Source organism: Gorilla gorilla, chromosome X (genome assembly GCF_029281585.2).
Source record: "Gorilla gorilla gorilla isolate KB3781 chromosome X, NHGRI_mGorGor1-v2.1_pri, whole genome shotgun sequence".
NCBI classification, from domain to species: Eukaryota; Metazoa; Chordata; class Mammalia; order Primates; family Hominidae; genus Gorilla; species Gorilla gorilla.
Genome location: NC_073247.2, coordinates 23335953 through 23361055, shown reverse-complemented (window position 1 = coordinate 23361055; position 25103 = coordinate 23335953). Strand labels below are relative to the sequence as shown.

General features: G+C 40.6%; 1 protein-coding gene across 1 annotated transcript; it reads right to left on the bottom strand.

Moving 5' to 3' along the window:
• Window positions 1–1155: 1155 nt before the first annotated feature.
• Window positions 1156–24906, bottom strand: TLR7 (toll like receptor 7). Its single transcript, XM_004063793.5, has 3 exons — window positions 24753–24906; window positions 24295–24395; window positions 1156–6028 (listed from the first exon to the last, which is right to left on the bottom strand). The coding sequence occupies exons 2-3, from the start codon at window positions 24295–24297 to the stop codon at window positions 2882–2884; spliced, it is 3150 nt and encodes a 1049-aa protein (XP_004063841.2). The 5' UTR covers window positions 24298–24395; window positions 24753–24906; the 3' UTR covers window positions 1156–2881.
• Window positions 24907–25103: the final 197 nt, after the last annotated feature.

The following is a 25103-nucleotide window of genomic DNA, read 5'->3' as shown; positions in this document are numbered from 1 at the left end:
CGATCCAAAGCTCCAAGGAGGGATGTGCTCCCACTGTCTGTGACTAAGCCTTTCCCATGAACAGTGTTCCTGCTTACTGAGCATGTGCAGCAGAGGCGGAGGAACAATTCCAACCTCAACTCCACCCCCATGTTAAAATTGGGCCATAAATAACTAGCAGGATGTGCAACCTGGTCCTCTTGTTCACCCGACTTAGGATGAGAAGGAGGAAGTAAATAAAAAGCATATCTCATGGGAGGGGGAAAGGCATTATAAATAAGAAGAGTGTGTGTCCTTGCTATCCCCATCACAGCTTCCTTGGAGATGGGCACAAGTTACTCACACTGTCAGGTCGCTTCATCCCCTTGCATACTCTATATTCCTTGGCCACATGTAAGAGATGATCTGGGCCTAAAAGAGTGTCCAGACAGATGGAGCTGGAAGTAGACCTGCAAGTGGGGCCGAGAGATCCTGACTCAGGGTCAGGGCTACAATCAGACTCATCCTCTCTCTCCTCTACAAACTGCAGACACTTGTTTTGCCTTTTTCTCATCCATAACATTTGCCTTGCCAAGTGCCTCCCTTGGCTTGGATTCTAAAAATGCCAAGTCTTGCTAAAGTGTAGTATCTATCTGAAGAGAAAGGACACTTCCTGGCCAAGTCAAAGTTGAAAGGGGCTTGGACCAAGGCTTGATGGTGGAAGCGGAATTCATGGAGAATCTGGGAGTTCCTTCCGGGGTGGAGCCAACCAGAGGCAAGTCAGCAGAGAAGCCCCACGTTCAGAGCTTTGTGGGGACCGTCTGTGAACAGCTCCAGTCCTACAAAACTGCACTGAGGGCCCTCAGAAAGTTAGAAGAATGACATGTCAAGATTACCAAAGAATTCAGATAAAAACCATCTGTTGGTGTGCTGTTATTTTCCTACAACAAACCACTGTGCTTAACCTCATGTCAAAATACTCTGTGGTTTCTGAGTTGCATTATTTTCAGTTTCCCTTCCTCTTGATCCATTTCGGAAGATGTTTAAATTGTCTTCAAGTGATTTTATGTGTATATGTGTTTTAATAGAAGGCAATTTATATTGACCAAAAGCTGATTTTTTAATGCCATTATCCTTGTTCTCACAGAAGAAGAACGGAAACTATGAAACACAATAAAGCTTACAGAAGTTGTGAAATAGTTGACTCCAGCAATTTAATTACCTCTCTATTTATTCCAGAGATTGATTTGGGAATTTGTGACCCTTATTGATTAAATGTACGTTGGAAATAATTCATATAGTGTGTACTCACAGGTAAAGTAAAGCCTTTGGCATTGCCACATGTGAGGAAAATACGACATCTCCAATCTAAGGCTTGAACACATGCATGCTGTTTTCCAAATGGCACAAACACCTTTGTAGATCACTTCTTCCATGAAATAAAGCAAATTGGTCAGGTTTCAATCTTTGAACTCATGAATTTATACCCAGTTGAAAGTACAGGCATCTTAAGAATGTCTTGGTTCTTTCTGTTGTTTTTGAATCTGATAGCTGAAGTTCAAAACTGAAGCTTTCTCAATGTGAAGGTCTATAAACTTTGGTTTCTTCTCCCATCCTCCAGCAAAAAATGAAAGGAATCCGTATAATTGGCATTCAAATAATTGTCATCTCTGATAAAACTATAAATAAATACACACTCTTGGAGTCCTCCTTTAGGGTTTACCATCAAAACCATCTAACGTTGCTGTATCAAGTGTGCAGATACTTACAAATATATGGCATTAGTTAACAAAACAGTTTGAAAGATATTGGATGAGGAAATTTTACTTTGGATACAGTACTTTGCAGTGCAGATAAAAACATTTAAGCAGGTAAATTATCAAAGGTAGAGAATATCACTTTGTATAAAGGCAGATCATTTAAATATTTTTCTATTTGTAGGTGGACCATATGCATTTATGGTAAGGATGTGTCTTTCTTTCTTACTGTTTCCCTATGGAACCCAGAAGCAGGCCCAAGGGAAAAGAGCAGGAAGCACTGAAGCAGCAACCACCTGTGTGGTGCCCACACTCGATCTGCACAGAATGGGGCCCTGGATGACACGGAAGCAATTGGTTAAGAAGCTGACTGGGTTTTTTTGTGTTTTTTGTGCTTTTTGTTTTTTTTTTTTTGTTTTTTTTTTTTTTGAGACAGTCTAGCTCTGTTGCCCAGGCTGCATTGCAGTGGCGTGATCTCCGCACACTGCCACCTCCACCTCCCGGGTTCAAGCGATTCTCCTGCCTCAGCCTCCCAAGTAGCTGGGATTACAGGCACCCACCACCACGCCCAGCTAATTTTTGTATTTTTAGTACAGACGGGGTTTCACCATGTTGGCCAGACTGGTCTCAAACCCCTGACCTCGTGATCCACCCGCCTCGGCCTCCCAAAGTGCTGGGATTACAAACATGAGCCACCATGCCCGGCCAGTTGACTGGTTTTTTATTTCACTAAACTAACTCTAGTACATTTTAGTCTCATATAGAGAGAGCTTGAGTTTTTTTTAACCCTATTTCTGTATATACCAGTACTTTTTAAGGGTAGAAATGCAGTTCTTCTCAATGTCATGATTGTGTGTATATTTAATCATCACAATTACAGGAGAATCAGATCCCCATGTTTTTTACTTGCCACTCTTTTACAAGAGCTGAGGTGAGAGACTCAAGTGCAAATAGAGACACAGAGAGATAAGAAAGAAGACTTGATGCATTATATAAACCCCATCTTTCCAACTCCTGTGACAGACGTTGGTGGCTCCCCTGAAATATGGGCAATCTCATTTCTTGAAGAATTTCAAAACACGCTTTTGATGTGATATATATGAAAACAATTTAAACAGCCAGGCCTCTCCTTGGTAAGCTAGGCAGTTGTGTTTTGCAAAGAAGGGCTAGACCGTTTCCTTGAACACCTGACTATAGGCCACATGATTGTCTGTGGCCAGGGCGTTCTTTAGACACTGCCAGAAGTATGGGTGAGCTTGCGGGTTTGTTGGCCACTCAAGGACAGAACTGCCACAGAGCCTTTTCCGGAGCTGGAGGAACTTGGACTTCTGAAAGGGCTTCTCAAGAAATATCAAGATAATCACATCAACTTTTTCATCCATGAGCCTCTGATGGGACAAGTAAAATGCTATCTTAAAATTTTCAGTCTTTGCATACTTATCTGTCATCACAAACACTGTCTTTTTGCTAAGCTGTATGCTCTGGGAAAGGTTTTCCAGAACTGGCTGCCCTGGTAACCAGTCCCTTTCCTCGAGACATAAATTAAAATGTTTCTCTCTTGGGTCTTCCAGTTTGGCCACCAGCTCAGCCAAAACCCACTCTGTCACAGCTGGGTCTTTAGTGTCATACACAATAAAAGCATCATAGCAACAGTCTGGTGATATTAGACGCTGATACCCCTTTATCTTGGCCTTACAGAAATGGTAAATATACCACACATCCCAGAAATAGAGGTGACTTGCTGTCATCATCACCATGAGAAAGAGAGATACAGATATGGAAAGTGAGAACAGAATCAGGTTAGTCAGATCTAACTCACAGGTATACAGATCCAGGGAGATCACACTTTGGCCCTTGTGTGCTCCTGGCCCCACACAAGTCACATCTGTGGCCAGGTAAGGAATAGTCACCTCCGTATGGTTAACCCACCAGACAAACCACACAGCATCACAGGTGCACAGAAACCGATTATGATGCAAAAGCAACATCTTCAGATTGTTGAGGACATTTTCTGGGAAGCTGGTCTTTTGGATCATCTGGATTTTATTTGAGCTGAGATCCAGATATCGCAACTGGAAGGCATCTTGTAGAAAATACTTCGTCAGACTCCTGATTTGATTATTCTTAAGAATCAGATTCTTGAGGCTTCTGGAACAGTTGGATAATCTCTCAGGGACAGTGGTCAGTTGGTTGTGGCTGAGGTCCAAAGTTTCCAGGTTCTTTAGACACTGGAGTTTCCTCCAACTGAAAGATTTGAGCCCATTTTTGGCCAAAGAGAGATTCTTTAGATTTGGAGGCATACCATCAAAAACTCCAGAAGGCAAGAAACTTAGGGAATTTTTAGAGATGTCTAATTCCTCTAATTTTAGCAGATTCTTGAATAATTGTAAGTATCTGTTATCACCTTCTCTCCATAAAACATCTAAGTGATTTCCTCTGAATTCCAGAGTTCTAAGAGACTCACTCTCCATGGTCCTGCTGGTGGAGGAAGAGATGTCATTGTCGTTCATCATCAGTTTCTGCAGAACCTTTAGGTTCTTGGTAAAGTTTAGCATATGAGTAATTCCTTCTGATTGAAAATAATGGCTATTACTGCTTATATCCAGAACTTCCAGTTTGTTAAGCTCTTCAAATGCTGTTGAATGGAGTAAATCAAGCCGGTTGTTGGAGAAGTCCAAATATCTCAGCTCTGCTAAAGGTTGGAATTCACTGCCATTAAGAGTTTGGCTAATGAGATTTCCTGACAAATTCAGGCATTTGAGGAAAGAAAGATGCTGAAAATCAGAGGACTTGACAAAAAATATACTATTTTTACTTAGATCCAAGGTCTGCCCATACTTGTAGCAGCTTTCATTAACAGACATGAAAGAAGCCTCTTTGTTTTTGAATCTGCAACTCCTTGCATACTTATCATATCTGAAATAGTGTAATTGTTCCAGGACCTGGGGTTCATAACTTTCTACAGAAGTTCTGGCATTTGAGCAGAAGCCAACTTCACTTGAATCTCCTGAAGGTGATATTTTATTCACTGAAAGATCTATGACTTTCAATCTTTTAAATTGTTTAAACATGCTGAGGTTAGCAATTTTTATAAAGTTAGTGCCAAGATCAAGAACTTCAAGATTTTGAAGATTATGTAATGGCGAGAGGTTAAAGCTTTTCAACTCTTTAAAGACATATCCTCTGATCCGCAGAATTTTCAGGCTTTTCAGTGAAGAAAATGCTTGTGATAGATTCATAGATGCACGATAGACCTGAAGTTCAAAATTGAAAGACAGATCCAATTGGATGAGGTTGGGGAGAAAATGCAGAAATTTAGCATCCCCAATTTCTTTGGCCAAGAAGTTTTGGGACAGATCCAGTTCCTGGAGTTTGTTGATGTTCTTAAACCATCTTGGGGGCACATGCTGAAGAGAGTTACTGTGTAGACGTAAAACTTTTAATTCTGTCAGCGCATCAAAAGCATTTACAGGGATCTGTAGGGGAGAATTATTTTTACACGGCATACAAGGAAATGGGGCATTATAACAACGAGGGCAATTTCCACTTAGGTCAAGAATTTGTAATTGGTTGAGGTTATTAAAATCATCTTCTTGGATTTTTGCAATCATGTTGTTGTAGAGATATAGTTCTGTTAAAGTAGATGGCAAAACAGTAGGGACGGTTGTGACATTGTTATCTTTCAGGGAGAGCACTTTTAACTTTGTCAAGTTTAGGAAGGCATCTTTTTCTATTGAATATGAAACATAACAAGGATTTCGATAATAACAGTTTTGGCCCAGGTAGAGTATTTCTATGTTGGCCAGTTCTGTTAGATTCTCTTTTCTGATGGAAAAGATGTTGTTGGCCTCAAGGCTGAGAAGCTGTAAGCTAGGCGGGAGGCCCTGCGGTATCTCTAGTAGCTGGTTTCCATCCAGGTAAAGGGATTTTAAATAAGTGAGTCCACTAAAGCTTCTGGGTTTAATCTGCAGCCTCTTGATGCACATGTTGTTTTTTGACCCCAATGGAATAGGTACACAGTTGCATCTGAAATCGATCTCTACCAGATGGTCCAGTCTGTGAAAGGACGCTGGGGAGATGTCTGGTATGTGGTTAATGGTGAGGGTGAGGTTCGTGGTGTTCGTGGGAATACCTCCAGGAATTTCTGTCAAATGCTTGTCTGTGCAGTCCACGATCACATGGTTCTTTGGAACATCCAGAGTGACATCACAGGGCAGAGTTTTAGGAAACCATCTAGCCCCAAGGAGTTTGGAAATTAGGATTATGTTAAAAAGGATAAGAATTTGTCTCTTCAGTGTCCACATTGGAAACACCTGAAAGTATAAGAAAGAACAAATCATTGTTCTAAAACATACCAAGAATCAGAATTAAAAATTCCCATTTGCTGCCTCTCTTTTGCAACATTTTAAAAATAAACAATTCAGGTCTTATTTTCAACTGTCTAAACAGCACCCCCAACCCCATGACTGTATTTGTCAGTTACTGAGATTTGCAACTATTTAGTTACATATTTAGCTTTTAGCATCTTAGCTCTTTAGCAAAATAGCTTTCGAGAGGGTAGAAGCAGCATTTTCCTATTCGTTGTTACATGGAACACTAAAATTGCAGAGCCATAGATTCACTGCCAAAGTCTGAAATTTGGAGGGTGAAGAAATGTTAGAATATGGATACACCCATGAAAAATAACACATGAAGACTTTAGTGCAATTTATGTCGACCTGCTAAACCTGCCCTGGTATACATTACATGAGTCTTTCATAATATTTGAGTCTCAGAATATTCTAAGATTCCCGTTTTACAAATGAAGACATCGCTCAGCAACATTAACTGATTAGCCCAAGGTTACCCAGTAGTAAGTGGCATTTGATTAGAAAACATACATTCCTGCCATTCTGGCACTGACATTCCATAATCTGGCTCTTGTCTTGGATTGTTTTTGCAAAGAATCTTGCACATTATCCCCTCCAAGGAGATTTTAGGATAAGCATTTTCCCTACACATTGGGTTTACATTACATAAATTTGGAGAGGAGACAGTAGTAGAGTCAGGGCACTGCCTGGGTGATACATAATCAGAGGAACCGTATAACTGATCCATTAGTATACTTACAAGAATGAAGTGGGGCTGGTAATAATTACGCCAAGACCATAGGCATAAACCAAGAGTCTGTCAGGCAAACTGGGAAATATGGGAAACTACCCATAAAGATGATTCTTGTGCATCCAGGTTTAGCATGACAGACACTGGGACCCTAGGGAGAAAAGCCCTAAAAGGGAATATGGGAAGTGCAGAAGAGCTTTAAAAATCCCCTTATTACCTTCCACTGGCTCTGCCTTACAGAATGCTTTAACCGTGGACTTGCTCTCAAGTTTCAGGATTTCTAGCAATGTCTACTCCAGAACACTGGTTTTAGTTTAGTACTTACGCATGGAGTGGTCCAGCCTGTGTCTCTACCATAGGGATCTAGCTCAGTTAATGCTTTTATCTTCCCAAGTGACTGAATCAACCAATTATGTTGTTATCTAAGAAACCAAATGCCTACTTCCACCAGATGTGGTGGCTCATGCCTCTAATACCAACGCTTTGGGAGGACAAGGCAGGCGGATCGCTTGAGGCCAGAGTTCAAGACTAGCCTGGGCAACATAGCGTGAGATCCTCTCTCTACAGAAAATAAAAAATTAGCTGGGCATGGTGGCACACAACTGTAGTTCAGCTACTCGGGAGGTTGAGTTGGGAGGACCTCTTAAGCCCAAGAGTTTGAGGTTACAGTGAGCCGTGATCACACCACTGCACCCCAGCCAGGGTGACAGAGCAAGACCCTGTCTCAAAAGAAAAACAAAAAAAGCCTACTTCCCTTAATTCCTCTAATTGGAGGTAAATAAGCAATTTTTTTTTCTCCAATGCAAGATGGCTCAGAAGGGATTTTTCAGGTCTAAAGTTGGTTGGAGTTAGAGGTACAAAATTGTCTCTTCTTCTTGTCACCACCCTATCTTTTCCTCCCTATCGTTAAAAACGTTGAGAGTCCAGCTGACCTCCTTCATTGTTCTTAACATCCTCCTTGCTTTGAGGTTTTAGCTGACATAATATCAGCTGAGATCCCTCTATCCTTGGTCCACTCCAAAGCCTCCTCTCTCTTTCCCAGTCCACCCTATCTATCAAGCTTCCCAGACCTTAATCAGTCAGTTTCTTGCTGTGAACTCCTTGAAATTGTTTCCCAGGCTCAAGCGATCGTCCCACCTCAGCCTCCCAAAGTGCTGAAATTACAGTCATGAGCCACTGCTCCCAACCTTCTTATTTTATTTTATTTTTTACAGTATGAGCTGAAGCTTTTCATCATGGCATCCAAAGTCTTCCATAATTTGCCCCCTGTCTACTTGTCTGGCTTACCTGATTGAATTCCTCTACTAGCCTCACTAGTCGATAAACCCAAGTTCCCTGACTTGCAAGTCCCTCCGTTAGAAGTCCTCTTCCCTACCATTGTCACCCACCAGATTTCTACTTATCCTTTAAGGCTATGTTTCTCAAAAGGAGCACTCAGATACCTCAGAATATGTGGCAATATGCCAGTGGGTACAGGAAGCCCTTAAATAAATATGGTACATCTTTCTAGAGCACCAGTCTTTCTCAGAGATTTAGGAAAAATGTTCACTACTCAGGGAGGAGGAGTTGAGTCAAGATAGGGGGATGGCTATGGTCCCTGATAATAGGATTTGTATGGTTATAGGATCCCAGGCCCTGGACCCAACCCCTGGCTATGCTTTTGTCCAAAGACATAATGGGTTCATAGATCCCACTATCAGGAGGCAATTGGTAATGCTGCCCAGAGTGATATTGTAAAGCAGAGAGGGGAGTTGTGCTTCAGAGGGGGCCAAGGTGGATAAATGACAATCATGAACCAGGTGCCTCTTCCCATCCCATTCCCATGTACCTAAATGAGAGCCTGGGAAGAAGTGGGAGGATCGCTGAATTGAGTTAAAAACATGAAGTGATTGAGACAGCAGTCCTCATACTGCGTTTCCGAGGATGTGCCTAGTTTAAGTGTTTTTGTGATCAGGGAAAATGGAGGCTGTAAAGTGTAGGAAGTTTAGTTGTAGAAAAATAAAGTCACCTTCACCAGTGGTGTGATGATAAATGTTTAATAATAAGCTTTCCCTGATTTGTTGTCTTGATTTGTAGCATTTGTCAATTTCTATAGTGTAAATATTCCCTCCATGGCCAATTTCAAGTGGGGTCCAGCACGCCACTGGCCTTAACACACCTGAGACAATGACTGTGAAATTTTTAGCCTCTACACAGTGACATATTATAAATTAGAATGCAAATTAATCAGAAAACCTCCCCCGCCCCCCACTTATTTCTAAACTTTTTTCTCGCACCTGTCCACTTTTTTTTTTTTTTTTTTTTTTTGAGACGGAGTCTGGCTCTGTCGCCCAGGCTGGAGTGCAGTGGCGCAATCTCGGCTCACTGCAAGCTCCGCCTCCCGGGTTCACGCCATTCTCCTGCCTCAGCCTCCCACGTAGCTGGGACTACAGGCGCCCGCCACCACGCCCAGCTAATTTTTTTGTATTTTTAGTAGAGACGGGGTTTCACCATGTTAGCCCCTGTCCACTTTTCTCTTTGACTATTACCACCTCCCAACTCCAATTAGTCATTAGGTCTCATCTGGACCACTATGCTAGACTCCAGATTGCTCTCCCTGCTCCCCCTTCTCCTCTATAATTCATTCATCAAACAGCATCAGAGCGTTCTTTATAAGCCTGAATCAGATCAACTATAATGTCTTCCTATTACACTTTAAATGAAATCCAAAGTCTTTACCATTGCTTATATCAACGGTGTTCTGACTTCAGCCTATCTCTCTGACCTTGAGCCATCTTTCCCCTCCTTTACCACATATCAGCCATCTGGTCTGTTTTCTGTTCTGCATTCAAGCCAGCCTTGTAACCACCACAGTCTTGGCACTTGCTGTTTCCTCTTCCTGAAATCATCTTTCTCCTCCTCTTCCCACAGCCCGGTCATTACCACCCCTTAGTTGCCTATTCAAGTGACACATCCTCAGAGAGGCGTTCCCTGACCAACTTATCTAAATATCTTCTCATGTAAGAATAGTGATGATAATAGTAATAGTAGTTAACTTACGTAGCACTTACCATATGCCAGGCGTCATTTTAAGTGTTTTCCATATATTCATTCATTTAATCCTCACAATAATGGATACTACAGGTCTTCAATCCCTTATCCGAAACCTTTGGTGCTACATGTGTTTTGGAATTTGGAATTTTTCAAATTTTAGAAGGTAATACGCTACATGTACCCTAAATTATGTAATAACTATTGAGGCCTGGGGCAGCATTCCATAATCAAACACACAAAATTTCCACAGTGACATATAGGATTGTCCACTCTAAGTGGAATTATAAAAAAAAAAAATAAATAACTCAGTTATTTATTATTTATTAAAAAGAATAAATAACTCAGTTTATTATTTATTAAAAAGAATAACTCAGTTATTTATTAAAAGGAATAAATAACCCAGTTATTTATTTATTAAAAAGAATAAATAACTCAGTTATTTATTTATTAAAAAGAATAAATAACTCAGTTATTTATTAAAAAGAATAAATAACTCAGTTATTTATTTATTTATTAAAAAGAATAAATAACTTCAGTTCAGGTCAAGATCTACCTCCAAGTGCATTCAGATCATATTATGTTTGCAATCAACTGAGTTAGGACAAAGCTTTCAGTTTTGGGTTTTGGAATTATAGACTATTATTATTATTATTATTATTATTATTATTATTATTATTATTTGAGACTGAGTTTCGCTCTTATTGCCCAGGCTGGAGTGCAATGGCATAATCTCGGTTCACTGCAACCTCCACCTCCCAGGTTCAAGCGATTCTCCTGCCTCAGCCTCCCAAGTAGCTGGGATTACAGGTATGCGCCACCAGGCCTGGCTAATTTTTGTATTTTTAGTAGAGACAGGGTTTCACCATGTTGGTTAGGCTGGTCTGGAATGCCTGACCCCAAGCGAACCACCCACCTCGGCCTCCCAAAGTGCTGGGATTACATGTATGCACCACCAGGCCCGGCTAATTTTTGTATTTTTAGTAGAGACAGGGTTTCACCATGTTGGTTAGGCTGGTCTGGAATGCCTGACCGCAAGCGAACCACCCACCTCGGCCTCCCAAAGTGCTGGGATTACAGGCATGAGCCACCATGCCTAGCCTAGACCTCTATTATTATCTCCATTTTACAGATGAGTCAACTGAGGCACAGAGAGGTATATGCACTCTGTAACTGACTACCCTGTTTGATTTCGGTCATAGCCCTTACCACGGTCAGAAATTATCTTGATGATTTATGTTGCTTATTCGTATGATGTCTATTCTGTACAAGAATGTAAGCTGCAAGAGGGTAGGGCCTCTTGTGGTCTCATGTAAAACAATGTCTGGCGCTTAATTAGGACCTCGTTATGTCTGTGAGATACATGAATGAAAGAATGAATGCCTGCATATATGAATCGTGAAGTAAAGAAAAATGAGAAAAATTTCTCCTTTGAGTAGGTTCCTTCAGTCTATACCCCCAGACTAAGCAGAGGTCAGATTTCTGTCTCTTCTATCTGCCCAGGGATTCCTTGGGGGAAAAGGTTTAAGAAGCTCTGTTTTCATAATGTCTCATTCAAAAACACTTTCTTCAAAAAACCTTCTGGGATCAAACCAGACAGAAGTAATCACTCTCTCCTCTCATCTCCTACTGCACTTATTACACGTGAGGTTGTGAAAAGCACTCTGGGTGGAGGGTTGGAAGAACTGGGGTCTACTCCTTTCTTGGTAGTTCATTACCCATATGCCCCTCTGAGGCAGGTTCTGTGCCCAGTAGAAGATACCCTGCAAAAGAATGATGGACACAGAAACAACAATATGGGACACACCAAGGACCCAGCCAGTGGATATTAGAATTCTAATATGTATCTACTGACTCATATTCATTCTTTCATTTGACAGATACGTGTTGGATGCCTACTAGGAGCAGGAGACACAAAGTCTCTGCCCTTAAGGAGCTCAAAATCCTGTGGAAGGGAGAAAAAAAATACATATCTAAAACACAACGTAGAAAGACCATTAGTTCCTTCCAGACAAGATGCTGCCACTTGTATATGTGTAGCTGAACTGTACGTTGTTCTTATTCCAGGTGATAGTTATTGATATTTTTTATCCTTAATTTTGATTTTGATCCTGAATTTTGATACTCTGAATTCTTTTTTATCCCCATAGAGTCCAGAGATTGCTACACATCTCTCAACATGTTTTCGGCCTTTCTCTCATCTCATAATGACAGAACCTCCAGTTGTAGTTGGGCATATACCACTCTGAAAAATAATTATATCTCCCAGACACACTCGCAGCTAAGTGTGGCTATATGACTAAGTGATACCCAATGAAATTTGGGAGGAAGTGAGGTGTACAGTTTCTGGGACATGTCCTTAAACGGTGGGGCAGTTCCCCTTTCTCCTGTCTGCTTCCACCTGGCTTCTTGTAATGTGGATGTTGTAGCCAGCCATCTTGGGCAATGCACATGAGAAAAATGAGCTAGGGATGGTACAGCAACCAGTTAGATGACGTAGATGACCCAGAGCATCCAGATCCTTCCTTATATGACCTCAGAGAGCAGAGCAGAAATAATGGCTTGGACCTGCTGACTGCCAAGAGTTTATGAGAAATCAAAAAATTGTTATGCTAAGCCAATGTCAATTGGATTTTCTATTGCACAAATGCAAACCTAATTTTAACCAGTATAGAATTTGGAAATAAGTTACTGTCTATGAGCGAAACTAAAATATGTGATGCGGATGTCATCAGGCTATTGGGAAGACTCAGATATCAGAGGCTGGAAAGCTGGGTGGCCCATATTATGCCATCACAAGATATCTGATAAAACTGTCACCTATGCTATCTTGGAGGGCAGAACACATGCCAACTGTGACTTTACTCTTAGGCGAAATGATTTGGCCATATTCATAATGATGTAGGTGGCTTCTTACTGTTTTTAGCAGTCTTACAAGAGAAATGAAATAGGACTGAAGTTAGCCATTCTGCAAGCAGGGCTAGAAGGAAATACAGTTTTGCTCTGGCTGCAACTCTACACTTTAAGTTGAGTAAGACATCCTGAATTTTAAGGCTTTGCAGGGTTGAAAAAGCCAACTTCTACTGTAGTTTACCCCAAAAATAAAGCAGATTTAATGGATACAGACAAAGCAGCAACTTAGATTAATTAAGTGTATGCCCATGTACATTTTCTAAGCACTTCCCATTAAGCATTTTCTAGTAGACAATGAAAGCCAGTCCAGGGCAAAAAGTCTGATTGAAGAGTGTGGCCTTCCCCTTGACTCATGCAGCCTCAGGGTAGTTGATTCAATTGAGAGAGGGGAGCACTGACAAAGCATAGAGTCTTTAGACTTCAGACTGTCTAGAGCTGCTCTAATGTGATAGTCACGTGTGGCTCCATAAATTTAAATTAATTAAAAATTCAATCTCTTAGTCACACTAACTATATTTCAAGAGCTCAAAAAGCCACATTAGGCTAGTGGCTGCTGTATTCAAGGGTACAGATAGAGAACATTTTCATCATTGCAGAAAGTTTTATTACATAGCATTGGTCCAGACCAATAAGTCAGCAAACTTATTCTGTAAAGGGCCAGATGGTAAATATTTTAGGCAAAATTGAGGATATTATGGAGTTACTTAAATAACCATTTAGAATGTAACTAATTAGAATAGTAAAACCCATTCTTAGCTCACAGGTCATTAAAAAACAACAGCAACAACAACAATAGGTAGTGGGACAGATTGAGCCCACAGGTCATACTTGGCAGACCCCTGGGCTAGACCAAACCTTAGGCTGTGATAAACTTGTGCATGGAATTAGTTCTAAGCAAATTCATTCCAAGTCTATATTATTTAATGCTTATCCCAATTCTAAGAGATATGCTCATTTACAATGAGGAAAGTGAAATTAATGCTGAGGTGAGACCTAGGTGATTGAGACAGAGCTGGCACTCTTAGCCACTCTGCTATTCTACTTCTCGAGATGTCAACTCAGTCATTTGCCCCTATAGATGGAGAATGCTTTGAGGTCCGGAAACTTTTTTTGTCTTTACATATAGTCCATCATTAGGATGCCCGCCACATAGTGAGTGCAAGCTAAATATTTGCTGAGTAAACCAAGGCTTTGAACTTTCTTAAAATCCCATAGAAGATTCACATTATACTAGTATAAATAGTAAGGATTTTTTCCCTGAAGATCAGATTTTCACAAGGTGACAAGGAGACACCAGGAGGGTTTGGGGCCTCTGAAGGAAGGATTGAAGTGGGGAGCATGCCACAGAAGAAACGAGGATGGTATCATTGGAAGGGCACGGGAAGTGGAGCTGCAGACGGACTCTTTCATAATCCTTTTTCTCAGACGCTCTGTCCCTTTGAACCTGAAACCCCAGTGAAAGCACAGAGCTCGTTTGTGTCTTGTGGGAAGAGTCACAGTCAGGATGGGGCTGCCCTTGTCCTATGCTCAATAGTTGAGCCCAAGCCCACTGACCCTTGGAATGCTTTATGCCAAACAAAACATCTCTTGGCTCTCCACACCGGCTGCACGGGAAGCCTGGAACTCGGAGATCCCAGCAAGTTTGCATTCCAAGATCCATGCCAGAAGGAAGATTAACTGCAATGAGAAAGTTGGGCTCTGATCAAGCAGGTGAGGGAGAAAAATGAACTCACTATTTATTAGAATAGTAAAACCCATTCTTAGCTCACAGGTTGAAAAAAAAAAAAAAAAAAAAAACAGGTGATGTGGCAGATTGAGCCCAGAGGTCATAGTTGGCAGACCCCTGGTCTAGACCAAACCTTAGGCTGTGTTAAACTTGTGAATGGAATTAATTCTAAACAAATGAACAAAGTGTTTCTAAATCTGTTATTTAAAGAGAAAGTATACCTAAAAGACCATCTAGAGAAGATGACTTAAAAGTGTGAAATATTCCTTTATTCCAATGGAAATTTCCTTCAGTGTAGAAATTTCTCCTTTCAAGCCATTGGAAACTACCTGCTTCAGACTTAAGCTGGAACCTTAGCTTCAACTATCATTATTTTGAGATTTAAGGGTTCGGCATCAAGCCAGGTCTGTTTTGTCCATCTGATACAAATAATCTATGTTATTTTGTTTTGCTTCGGTTTTTTTTTTTAATTTGTAATGATTGCCTAAAGACATGCATCTTTCAGTAATTTGACTTGTAAAATAGCATAGTATACCATGATAGGCCTGGCTTTGGTAATGAATCACAGCTAATTACACATGCAAATACACTGGGTAAATTTGGATGCTCAATTAGCAAACTAATTATTGTAAAAATGGGAATGGGTGATTTCATACACACAGGTGTTTCTATTTTCTCAATAAATCATCTCTTTAGTTAAAATGGAAAATAGACAATTTATATTGGACAGCCATCAGACCATGATTTGTGTATTTTTTAAAATATTGGCTGCCTTTTATTACTTATGGTGTGCCAGGTTCTAAGGCAGACTTGTTGTTTATATTACATCATTGATCCCTCACACTGAAGTTGAAAGGCCATATAAATATTCTCATTTTACTGATGAGGAAGCAGAGATCAGACAGGCAATTTCAAACCAAGATTCAGACTCATTGTTGACCAATTCTATTCAAGTTGCCTTACACAGCTACAGCAAATGCACTTGGTATAATGTGTGTCTGCATTTTGATTAATTTCCTTTTCAGTTCAAGTATTCTTGGTACTCTAATGTTTCTATTTTGTGCTACTTAGGGGTTTTGGGGCATAGAGAAATTGGTTTGTTTTTATAGGAAAAATTTACAAGTATTAAAAAATGGTGGCTGGGCACACTGGCTCACACATGAAATCCCAGCACTTTGGGAGTTCAAGGCGGGAGGATCACCTGAGGTGAGGAGTTTGAGACCAGCATGGCCAACATGGTGAAACCCCATTTCTACTAAAAGTACAAAATTAGCCGGGCATGGTGGCATGCACCTGTAATCCCAGCTACTCGGGAGGCTGACGCAGGAGAATTGCTTGAACTCGGGAGGCAGAGGTTGCAGTAAGCCACGATCATACCACTGCACTCCAGCCTGGGTGACAGAGCAAGACTCTGTCTCAAAAAAAAAAAAAAAAAAGATGTGTTTATGTTTTGAGTGGGACCAACTTGAGGGAGAAAAAAGAAAGATATTTTTAAGATGATTTTTTAAATGAATTGCATCCAATGTCCATTGTATTAGTCTGTTCTCATGCTGCTAATAAAGACATATCCGAGTTTGGGTAATTTATAAAGAAAAAGAGATTTAATGGACTCACAGTTCCACATGACTGAGGAGGCCTCACAATCATGGTGGAAGGTGAAGGAGGAGCACAATTACGTCTTACATGGCGTCAGGCAAGAGAGCATGTGCAGGGGAACTGCCGTTTATGAAACCATCAGATCTCGTGAGACTTATCCATTATCATGAGAACAGCATGGGAAAAACCTGCCCCCATGATTCAATTACCTCCCACTGGGTCCCTCCCACAACACGTGGGGATTATGGGAGCTACAATTCAAGGTGAGATTTAGGGGGGGACACAGCTAAACCATATCATCCAGCAATGTTACATTAGGGCAGTTTGTGGATTTAGAAATTTAAAGCCTCATTGAGCTTTGTCTCCATTATGAATTATATGCTCCCACAGTCATTCAACAAACATTATTGAGAATCTACTCTGTGCAAGGTACTGTGCTAGACAAAGTAGGGAAATGATGATGAGTCAAACACCATTCCTGCTCAATTAGGAACCAAATACTCTGCTGCTCTATTGTCAGAAGCTGTGTGTATCTCTTGAGCACAGAACTCTCTGCTGTCAGGGAAATCTTTGGTGAGAAAAAACAATAGATTGTGGGGCAAGGGCTAAGTCAGGCCTAAAGGTAACACTGCTTTCCCACTCTTCAAACAAAAGTTTGAATAAACAACTCTTCAAGGTGGCAAAACCTATCCACCTGGATGCATTATTTTGATGGCAGGACTGAAGCCCATATTCAAGATTGAATTTTACTGATTTTAGATCTGTATTAGATTCCTACCACAATATTTACAGTTGTAGAGATCGAATTACTAATAGAAAAAAAAAACACATTTACCAAGCTGTTTTTAACTTTACGCTTTCCAAATAGCGTTTTTATCTTCAAAACTTTGTAAACTTGTAAGAGATGTCTGGTTGCAATCAGAGGAGTGAGAAGGACATGTATATAACTGGGAACTATTAGATGGAAAAAATGAGGAAGTGAAGGTAAGTGGTTTGTGTCTTGTGACAAGTTAGAAGAAGACTGGGATTAGTCTGATTTCTCCTCGTGTTTATTTATTCTAGGGGTTAGCACCATGTGAGCTGAAAGTCAGATTTGTTTTCAGTCTCTCTGTCTGCTACAGGGCTACCAACTGAATTATCCTGAACCTTGACTTTCTCATCTACAAACTCTGGAGTTTGGCTAACTGACCTTAATGGTCCTTTTCTATTGTGCTTATTCTATGACTCTAATGGTTGGTGTAGAGCCCCCTGAAACTTATCTGCCAGGGTCTGTCCTCAGCTGGGAGTCTTCATAACCCCCTGGAACCTCAGGCTGCTGCTGTTTCAAAATGGTCCATGCAAAGCTTCAAACTACCATAAACCTTCTAAGAATTCCACAGAGGGAGGAAAAAAATAACTAGTACATGTTTTGTTTTGTTTTTCTTTAAAGTAAGCATTATATGTCTTTATTATTTATTTATTTATTTATTTTGAGACAGAGTCTCACTCTGTCGCCCAGGCTGGAGTACACTGGCCCGATCTTGGATCACCGCAACCTCTGCCTAGCCGGTTCAAGTGATTCTCCTGCCTCAGCCTCCTGAGTATCTGGGATTACAGACACCGCCACCACTCCCAGCTAATTTTTGTATTTTTAGCAGAGACGGGGTTTCACCATGTTGGCCAGGCTGCTCTCAAACTCCTGACTTCAGGTGGTCTGCCTGCCTCGGCCTCCCAAAGTGCTGGGATTACAGGCAAGAGCCACTAAGCCCGGCCTTATATGTCTTTAGATAAAACTATTTTGCTAGTTTGATTCAGCTTTCTGAAATAGTAAGAATAGGAAGAATTACATGACAATCCATCGATTCGAGAGAACGGTTAAAAATGGGAAACTACCAATAGTAAAATATCAAATGTCCCTTAAAAAGAATGTGGTAGAGCTGTGGGTATTGACATAAAAAGCTATGCATGATCTACTACTAAGTTACAAAAAATAAAGGGGATTTTTAAAGCAGCATTAAAATAACATATAACATATAATGCCTTTATGATAAATATATATATGCATATATTTGTATTTGCAGAGAAAAGTAGGAAAGAATACACAAGAAAACTTTAATAGCAATTTCTTCTGGGCAGTGGTATAAAGGGGCCTTCCCTGGGAAGAGGGGGACTTCTATTTTTATGTTATACCCTTCTCTACTCTTTGACTTTTTATCATAAATAATATGTATTGTTTTTTATTAAAACTTTTAAAATCAAATTACAGAGGAAATAAGATCTCATCATAACAACGTAGAAGGAAATTGTGAAAAAGGAAAAATTCAACAAGTATTTATTGATGCCTGCAACATGCCAGGTACTCCTCTAGGTGTTTGGGACATCAGTGGACAAAATAGAAAAGATTTCCACTCAACTATAGCTTATGTTCTCTAAATAATCACAAAAATATATAACTGTCAGAAATGATATTGCATGTCAAGTGATAAGTGTTACTGAAAAAGAAAACAGGGCAGAGTGAAAAGGATCAGGAATGTGGGGTAGGATTGTGACGATAAATAGGGCAGCTTGGATAGGCATCATTAAGAAGTTGATATCTAAACAAAGACCTCAAGGAAAGGACAAAGTCATCCATAACAGACATCCGGGGGAAATGCATTCCAGACAGATGGATCAGCCTAGAGCAAAGGCCCCAAGGTGAAAACATGCTAGAATATTCACAAAAATGGCAACGGGGCCAATATTGCTGAAGCAGGGGGTGTAGGAGAACAATAGGAGATGAAGTCAGAGAGGGAGTGTCCCTAAGCATGTTGGGCTTTCTCTACCATTCCTTGGATGGCGGTCTCTGCTCTGGGTGGAATGCAGATGCACTGCAAATTTTTGAGCTGACAATCAGTTGGTCTGACTTACATTTGAGAAGGATGCTGCTGGCTGCTGTGTTGAGAATAGACAGTGAGGGGCAAGGGTGAAAGAAGGGAGACTAGTTGAGAGGCTATTACAGTCATTCAAGCAGAAGTCCCAGGTAGCAGTGCTGGAGGGGGTAAGAACTGGCCGAACACCAGATATGTTTTGAAGGAGTAGCTACATGAAATATGACTTCAAAGTTCTTGGAAGAACGTAAGGAGAGGGATTTGGAGACAGCAAACATTTCTAGGAGGTTTCCTGTCAAGAGGACGAAAGACATGGTGGGTAGTTCACAGGCAATACAGCTTTCACCTCGCGCGTACTGGCACACACACACTTTCTCTCTCTCTCTCTCCCTGTTTCTCCGTCTCTCCCTTTCTCTCACCCACTTGCTTTGGAGTCCTGAGTCATCACCCTTGTAAGAAGCCTGGCTATACGACAACCACCATATTAGAGAGACCACGTGGAGACAGAGACACTTGAGGAGCTGCAGCTGCTTCGGCACCTAGCTGTTGAGTCTCCTAGCCCAGGCATCAGACCTGGAGAGTGAGTCTTCAGGTGATTCCAGTCGCAGTCACCGCCTGACTGCCACCCCAAGAGAGACCCTGTGGGAGAGCTGCCTAATGAGTCCAGTCAACTCCTGGACCCATGATAGAAAGCAGTATATGATTGTTGTTGTTTGAAGCCATTGCATTTTGAGGTGATCTCTTACGCAGTGTTAGGTAACTGGAACAGGAAGTCAGACAGGACATATGGGAGCAGATGGTTTAGGTAGGTACACAAGGAGGAGAAAGAGGAGAAAATGGAGAGTCCTCCAGGAGGGTTGGAGAGTTTTCTGGATGGAGAAGTAGAGTGTGATTGCAATAAGGAATTCTCCCACCCACTACACCCCAGCAAATGAAACCCTCACCTTTCTATATTGAATCGGCAGGCATACCCCTGCCAGTCTATTATATATTCTTTGCATAGCTATTATCTGGCTACAATGGATTATTTTCAGCAGCATTCTTGGCAAAAGGAAATTTATCCTGAGATGAGACTATTTGAGGCCTGGGGAATGCTTGTATTTTTATAGTGAGTTAAGAAAGGATTTCCTGCTCTCCTGACTCTACTCTTTTACCCAACTAACCAACCAGTCAGAAAGGCCCCTGGGCACCCCCTGGGCTACAACATGTCAGCCCTGAGAGGACAACAGCCCCATGCACTCAGCTGTTCCTCCAAGCAACTTTCAAGATCACAGAGCAGAAAAAAGCCAAGTTGCCTGAGTTTAAAAGGAAATGTTGGGATCTGCATTTCTAAGACAAAGAGTTGCTTGAGCCAAGACGTGTGAGCGAGGGGCTTTCTGTGATGGCGGGGAGCCTGCAGCGGGGGTCTGGGAGAAACCAGAGGGGATGGCTGCCTGGCTGAAGAAAACTTAGAAAGGGCATGGAAGAAGTAAGCAATGGCGGGGGCGATTGCTGGAAACCTTGCCCTCAAATTCATTGACTTTTTGCCATGTTTATATCACACTGAATTGTTTGGTAACTAGAGATGTGTTGTGTATGTCTCCCTAGAGAATAACCAAGCACTGTGAATAAGGGAAGTTGCTGAAATGCTATTCATTTTATAGACTGAGCCTCTGCTAGGAATTTCCCAAATAGATTTATTAACAAATATCCCCTATTTGTGAATTTTGAAATATTTTTAATTTTAGTTTAATCTCTGTAAAGTACAAATACCATGAATATCAGTTTCATTATGTCACCAAAACGTTTAAGTACAAGGTTGTAAACCACTTGCTTTTTTTAAAAAAAAGGAGAGAGTTATCATTTACTTCCTATCATTTTAGCCCAACAGACTTAGTTTTCAAACTAAAAGAATAAAAGGATATAAAGTTGTCTTACATAAATTAGGAACTCAACGGCTATTATGCGTCACAACACTCACCAAAGACCATAGGGCTCTCAAACTTATTTGACCTTATACCTTGTCCCTTTGTTTTCTATAAGCCCCGGACTGACATACTTTTTCTGTAAAGGGCCAGTTAGTAAATGGTTTAATCTTTGCAGGCCATCGGGTTCTCTGTCACACTACCCAACTCCTTGAATAGTTTGCCATCGTAGTGCAAAAGCACTTATCAACAATACGTAAACAAATACTCAAACAATAAAACCATTTGTAAACACTGAAACTTGAATTGAATGTAACTTTCATATGTCACAAAATAGTAATTTTGCTTTGATATTTTTCAATCTTTTAAAAACAACAATTAAAAAAAAAAAACCCTTAGCTCATGAGCTGTACAGCAGGTGGGATATAGCCCATGGGCCATAGTTTGCCAACCCCAGCCCTAAACTTTGGTGAGTTTCGGGGATATACATTATTTATTCTTGGGGTGCAAAGGTACTGGCTGGTTAATCTGTAATGATGATTTTTAATTTTAGTACAGCGTTCCAAATTTTTAAATAATCAGATTGTATTAATTTAATAAATGGATTACTTAATAACCTTTTTTTAGCCATAAAGAAATTTCCTATAGGTTAAGAGCAGAATAATGTTTTTACTTTTAAATTTGCTGAACTACTATTGACATTTTGGGAGATGGTCCCTTCTAATAGTAATTTCCCATCCCTGCGTCTATTTCACATGGTGAGAAGCATTCTAGTAATAGCCAAGGCTTTGTCAGTACAAAAATTTGGTTTTAAGTCCTTGTTCTGTCATGTAGGAGCTCTCTGACTTTCATAAATCACTTGACCTCATGAGCCTCTGATTTGCCAACTGTAAAATGGTTATAAAGTAGGGATGTTGAATGAAATTAGAATATGCAACACATGTGTTTATGTAAACCATCATCACAGATTATCCAACATTTAGTAAGCATCTAGTATTTGTCTAGCAGATGCAGTAAAAACATGAGGAATACACGGTACTTATCCATTTCTAGCTTGCTTTTTTCATTTAACATTATACCATGAGTGCTTTCTTAGGTCATTCAGTATTATTTTAAAAAACATGATTTGATGATTACATAATATTCCATTTAATGAGTCTACTACAATTAATTCACCCCTTCCCAACATGGGAAATGATTTTTTTTTTTTTTTTGCCTGGCTGCACTGACTATCTTGGTAAATAGTTTTCCATGTCCATGATCACTTCTTTTGTTTTTTTAAAATTATTTTATTGTTTGTTTTTTTAAGTTCTGGGGTACATGTGCAGGATGTGCAGGTTTGTTACATAGTTAAACATGTGCCATGGTGGTTTGCTGCACAGATCAACCCATCACCTAGGTATTAAGCCCAGCATGCATTAGCTTTTTACCCTAATGCTCTCTCCTGCCCCACCCTCCTCCTACAGGCCTCAGTGAGTGTTGTTCCCCTCCCTGTGTCCATGTGTTCTCACTGTTCAGCTCCCACTTATAAGTGAGAACATGTGGTGTTTGGTTTTTTGTTCCTGTGTTAGTTTGCTGAGGATAATGGCTTCCAGCTTCATCAATGTCCCTGCAAAGGACATGATCTCATTCCTTTTTATGGCTGCATAGTATTCCATGGTGTATATGTGCCACTTTTTTTAATCCAGTCTCATGGTCACTTCTTTAAGAAGAGTTTCTAAAAGTGTAATCTCTAGATCAAAGGATCTGACATATGACTCAATACAGTTGAATATTTTCCCTGTGCTTTTTTGCCTTTTGAATTTCTTATATTGAAAATTATTTTCACGTCTTTTCTTAGAAAAGATATACTATTTCCCCTTTGTACTTGAGTAGGAAGCCATCATATCCAACCTCATCTTTATTGTGTGTGTGCTGGGCTTGGTCTAGGAAGAACAGAAGAGTCTTCAGCACAGCTTTCAGAGCCACGCAAGGTCCTTAACCTCTCAAAGCCCCAGTTTCTTTATCTCTACCTTATAGGGCTACTTTGAGGCCAAAATAGAATCATGTCTATCTAGCCCTCAGCATGATACTTGAGTGGTCAAGAAATGTGAGCTCTCTGTATTACTATCATTCCCATTGTGCCACCCTTCAAGGGGCAAAGACAGATGTGGGCATAGGTTTGCATTAAAATAGACATCTGGGTTTCTAGGAAATGAAACCATAAGCAGTTGTTTCCTTTGTAACAATAGCCCCATGGTTAATGCTTCATTAGAACTTTGACACAAAATGAGCCTAGGAGCCAACATTCAGATCTAGAATGTGTCTGATTTAAGTGACAAAATAATTTCAGAAAAAGGCCCTTGACGTCTTTTTCCGACTAAGTTTTGGCATACCTAATAACTCACACTTGCATCATACCACTTGCAAAGGACTTGAAAAATAGTCTATTATTTGAGCCTCACAGTGGCCGTGGAAGGCAACTGGGGAGGGGTTCTAATGCCTATTTCGTAGTCAGAGAAATTGAGTTTCAGAGGACTTTGATGACAGGCACAAGGCCCCCCAACTAGTGACTGGGAGAGCCAGTGCTGACAAAGACTCTCCTTAATTCAACTTAATCAGGCTCCACTACACCCCTAGGCTTCAGCCTTTGGCTTCATGTCCATCTTTGCATTGCCCAGTTCAAGCAGGAATCCTGCTAAGTCATTTTATTGATAATCCACTCCTCTTGGTATGTGATCACCCTCAATATCTGATCAAATTCCTCATCTCCCACCATCCACAGGTGAGGTCTGATCACCCTGGCCTGTCTTCAGCAAGAATCCTGTCAGGTCGGTTTAGCCAGAATCCTTTTACCCTTGATGTTTCCTCTTAGTAATTTTCCATCCACTGACCCCCACTCTACTCCTTGGCCAGAAATCTTTACTGGTCTTTGGCTGTATTCGGAATTGAGCCCCTTTCTATACTGAGGTCTCTTTCTGCCGGTGGCAATAGTCCTGATAGTATCTTTATCTACTGTCCAAATTTAGTTTTCTTTGACAGCACTCAAGCCCGGGGATTTCCCGTATTTTATTGCTATGAGCCTGCCCACACACTTCCATCCACACAGTCATTCAGACAACACCATATGCTGGAAAAAGCACAAAGTAACTTCAGTAATTCAGTGATTTGTTATGGCTTTAAAGGCAAAATTGTAGGCTGAAGAAATGAGATCCATAGAAGCTATGTCCCCAATTCAAACATCTGCTCCTCCTCCCCACAGCACATATTTAATTCTTGTAGGAAGTTGGACAGAGCAAGCGTTGATTAATCTGAAATTGTGACATGCCCCCTTCATTAATGCCAATTGTGAAATATCAGGAAGCACTTTCCCCCAGCAAATAACCTAAGTACAGATTCTTCAATATTGCTCTTGCCAGCTGGTTTCAGTTGTTTCCACAAAGATTACAGATAACACTTTTTAAGGTTCTCTGAGCTGTTCTTACCATTTTTAGTCTTCTTCCAAAATGGAATGTAGAGGTCTGGTTGAAGAGAGCAGAGCATGAGAGGTGCCAAGATCAGCTTGAGATGGGCCCAATAGCATCAACTAAGAGAAAGAGAAGACATCAAAGTTTACATTTCAAAGACAGCACAATACTGTAGCTTAAAGACATGCTGGGATCATTGCTTTAAAATGCGTTTGAAACATCTATTTGCAGTATTTACTTCCTCAAAGTTAGGTAGACTGGAGACATATTCCAGAAAACCATTTCTAACGTTACTGAAAGCCTAACTTTATCTTTGAAGAATTGACATTTTAGACTACCACATTTTTTATTTATATTCTAAAAAAAATTTTTGTGCATATGATTTCGGTTCCCTCTTCTCTCCTCCCCACTTCCTTATAACAGCACATACATCTACCTACTTAAATTATCTATATGTGTTCCAATGTTTAAAATACCTTTCTTGATGGCATGGAGTGATCCTATATCTGGAGTCTTCTGAGATGAAGTGATGGGAGGCAGGAAGTGTAGCCACAAAGACTACAGGCAGCCAGCCCTGGAGTTTCCAACTACAAAGATCAGGTCGGGGGATGGGGAGGAGCATGATTATTTAAGCCACCCCAGATATGGGCTTTGCAAAAGCACCAGGTTCCTCTTATTTCTATCACCACTATTGGGGCAATGTCTTGTCTAAATCCAAACAACTCTGTAGACCAAATTTCTTTCATTTTTATAGCAGGGTTTCTCACCCTCAGCACTATTTACATTTTTGACCAGATAATTCTCTGTTGCACCGTAGGATATTTGGT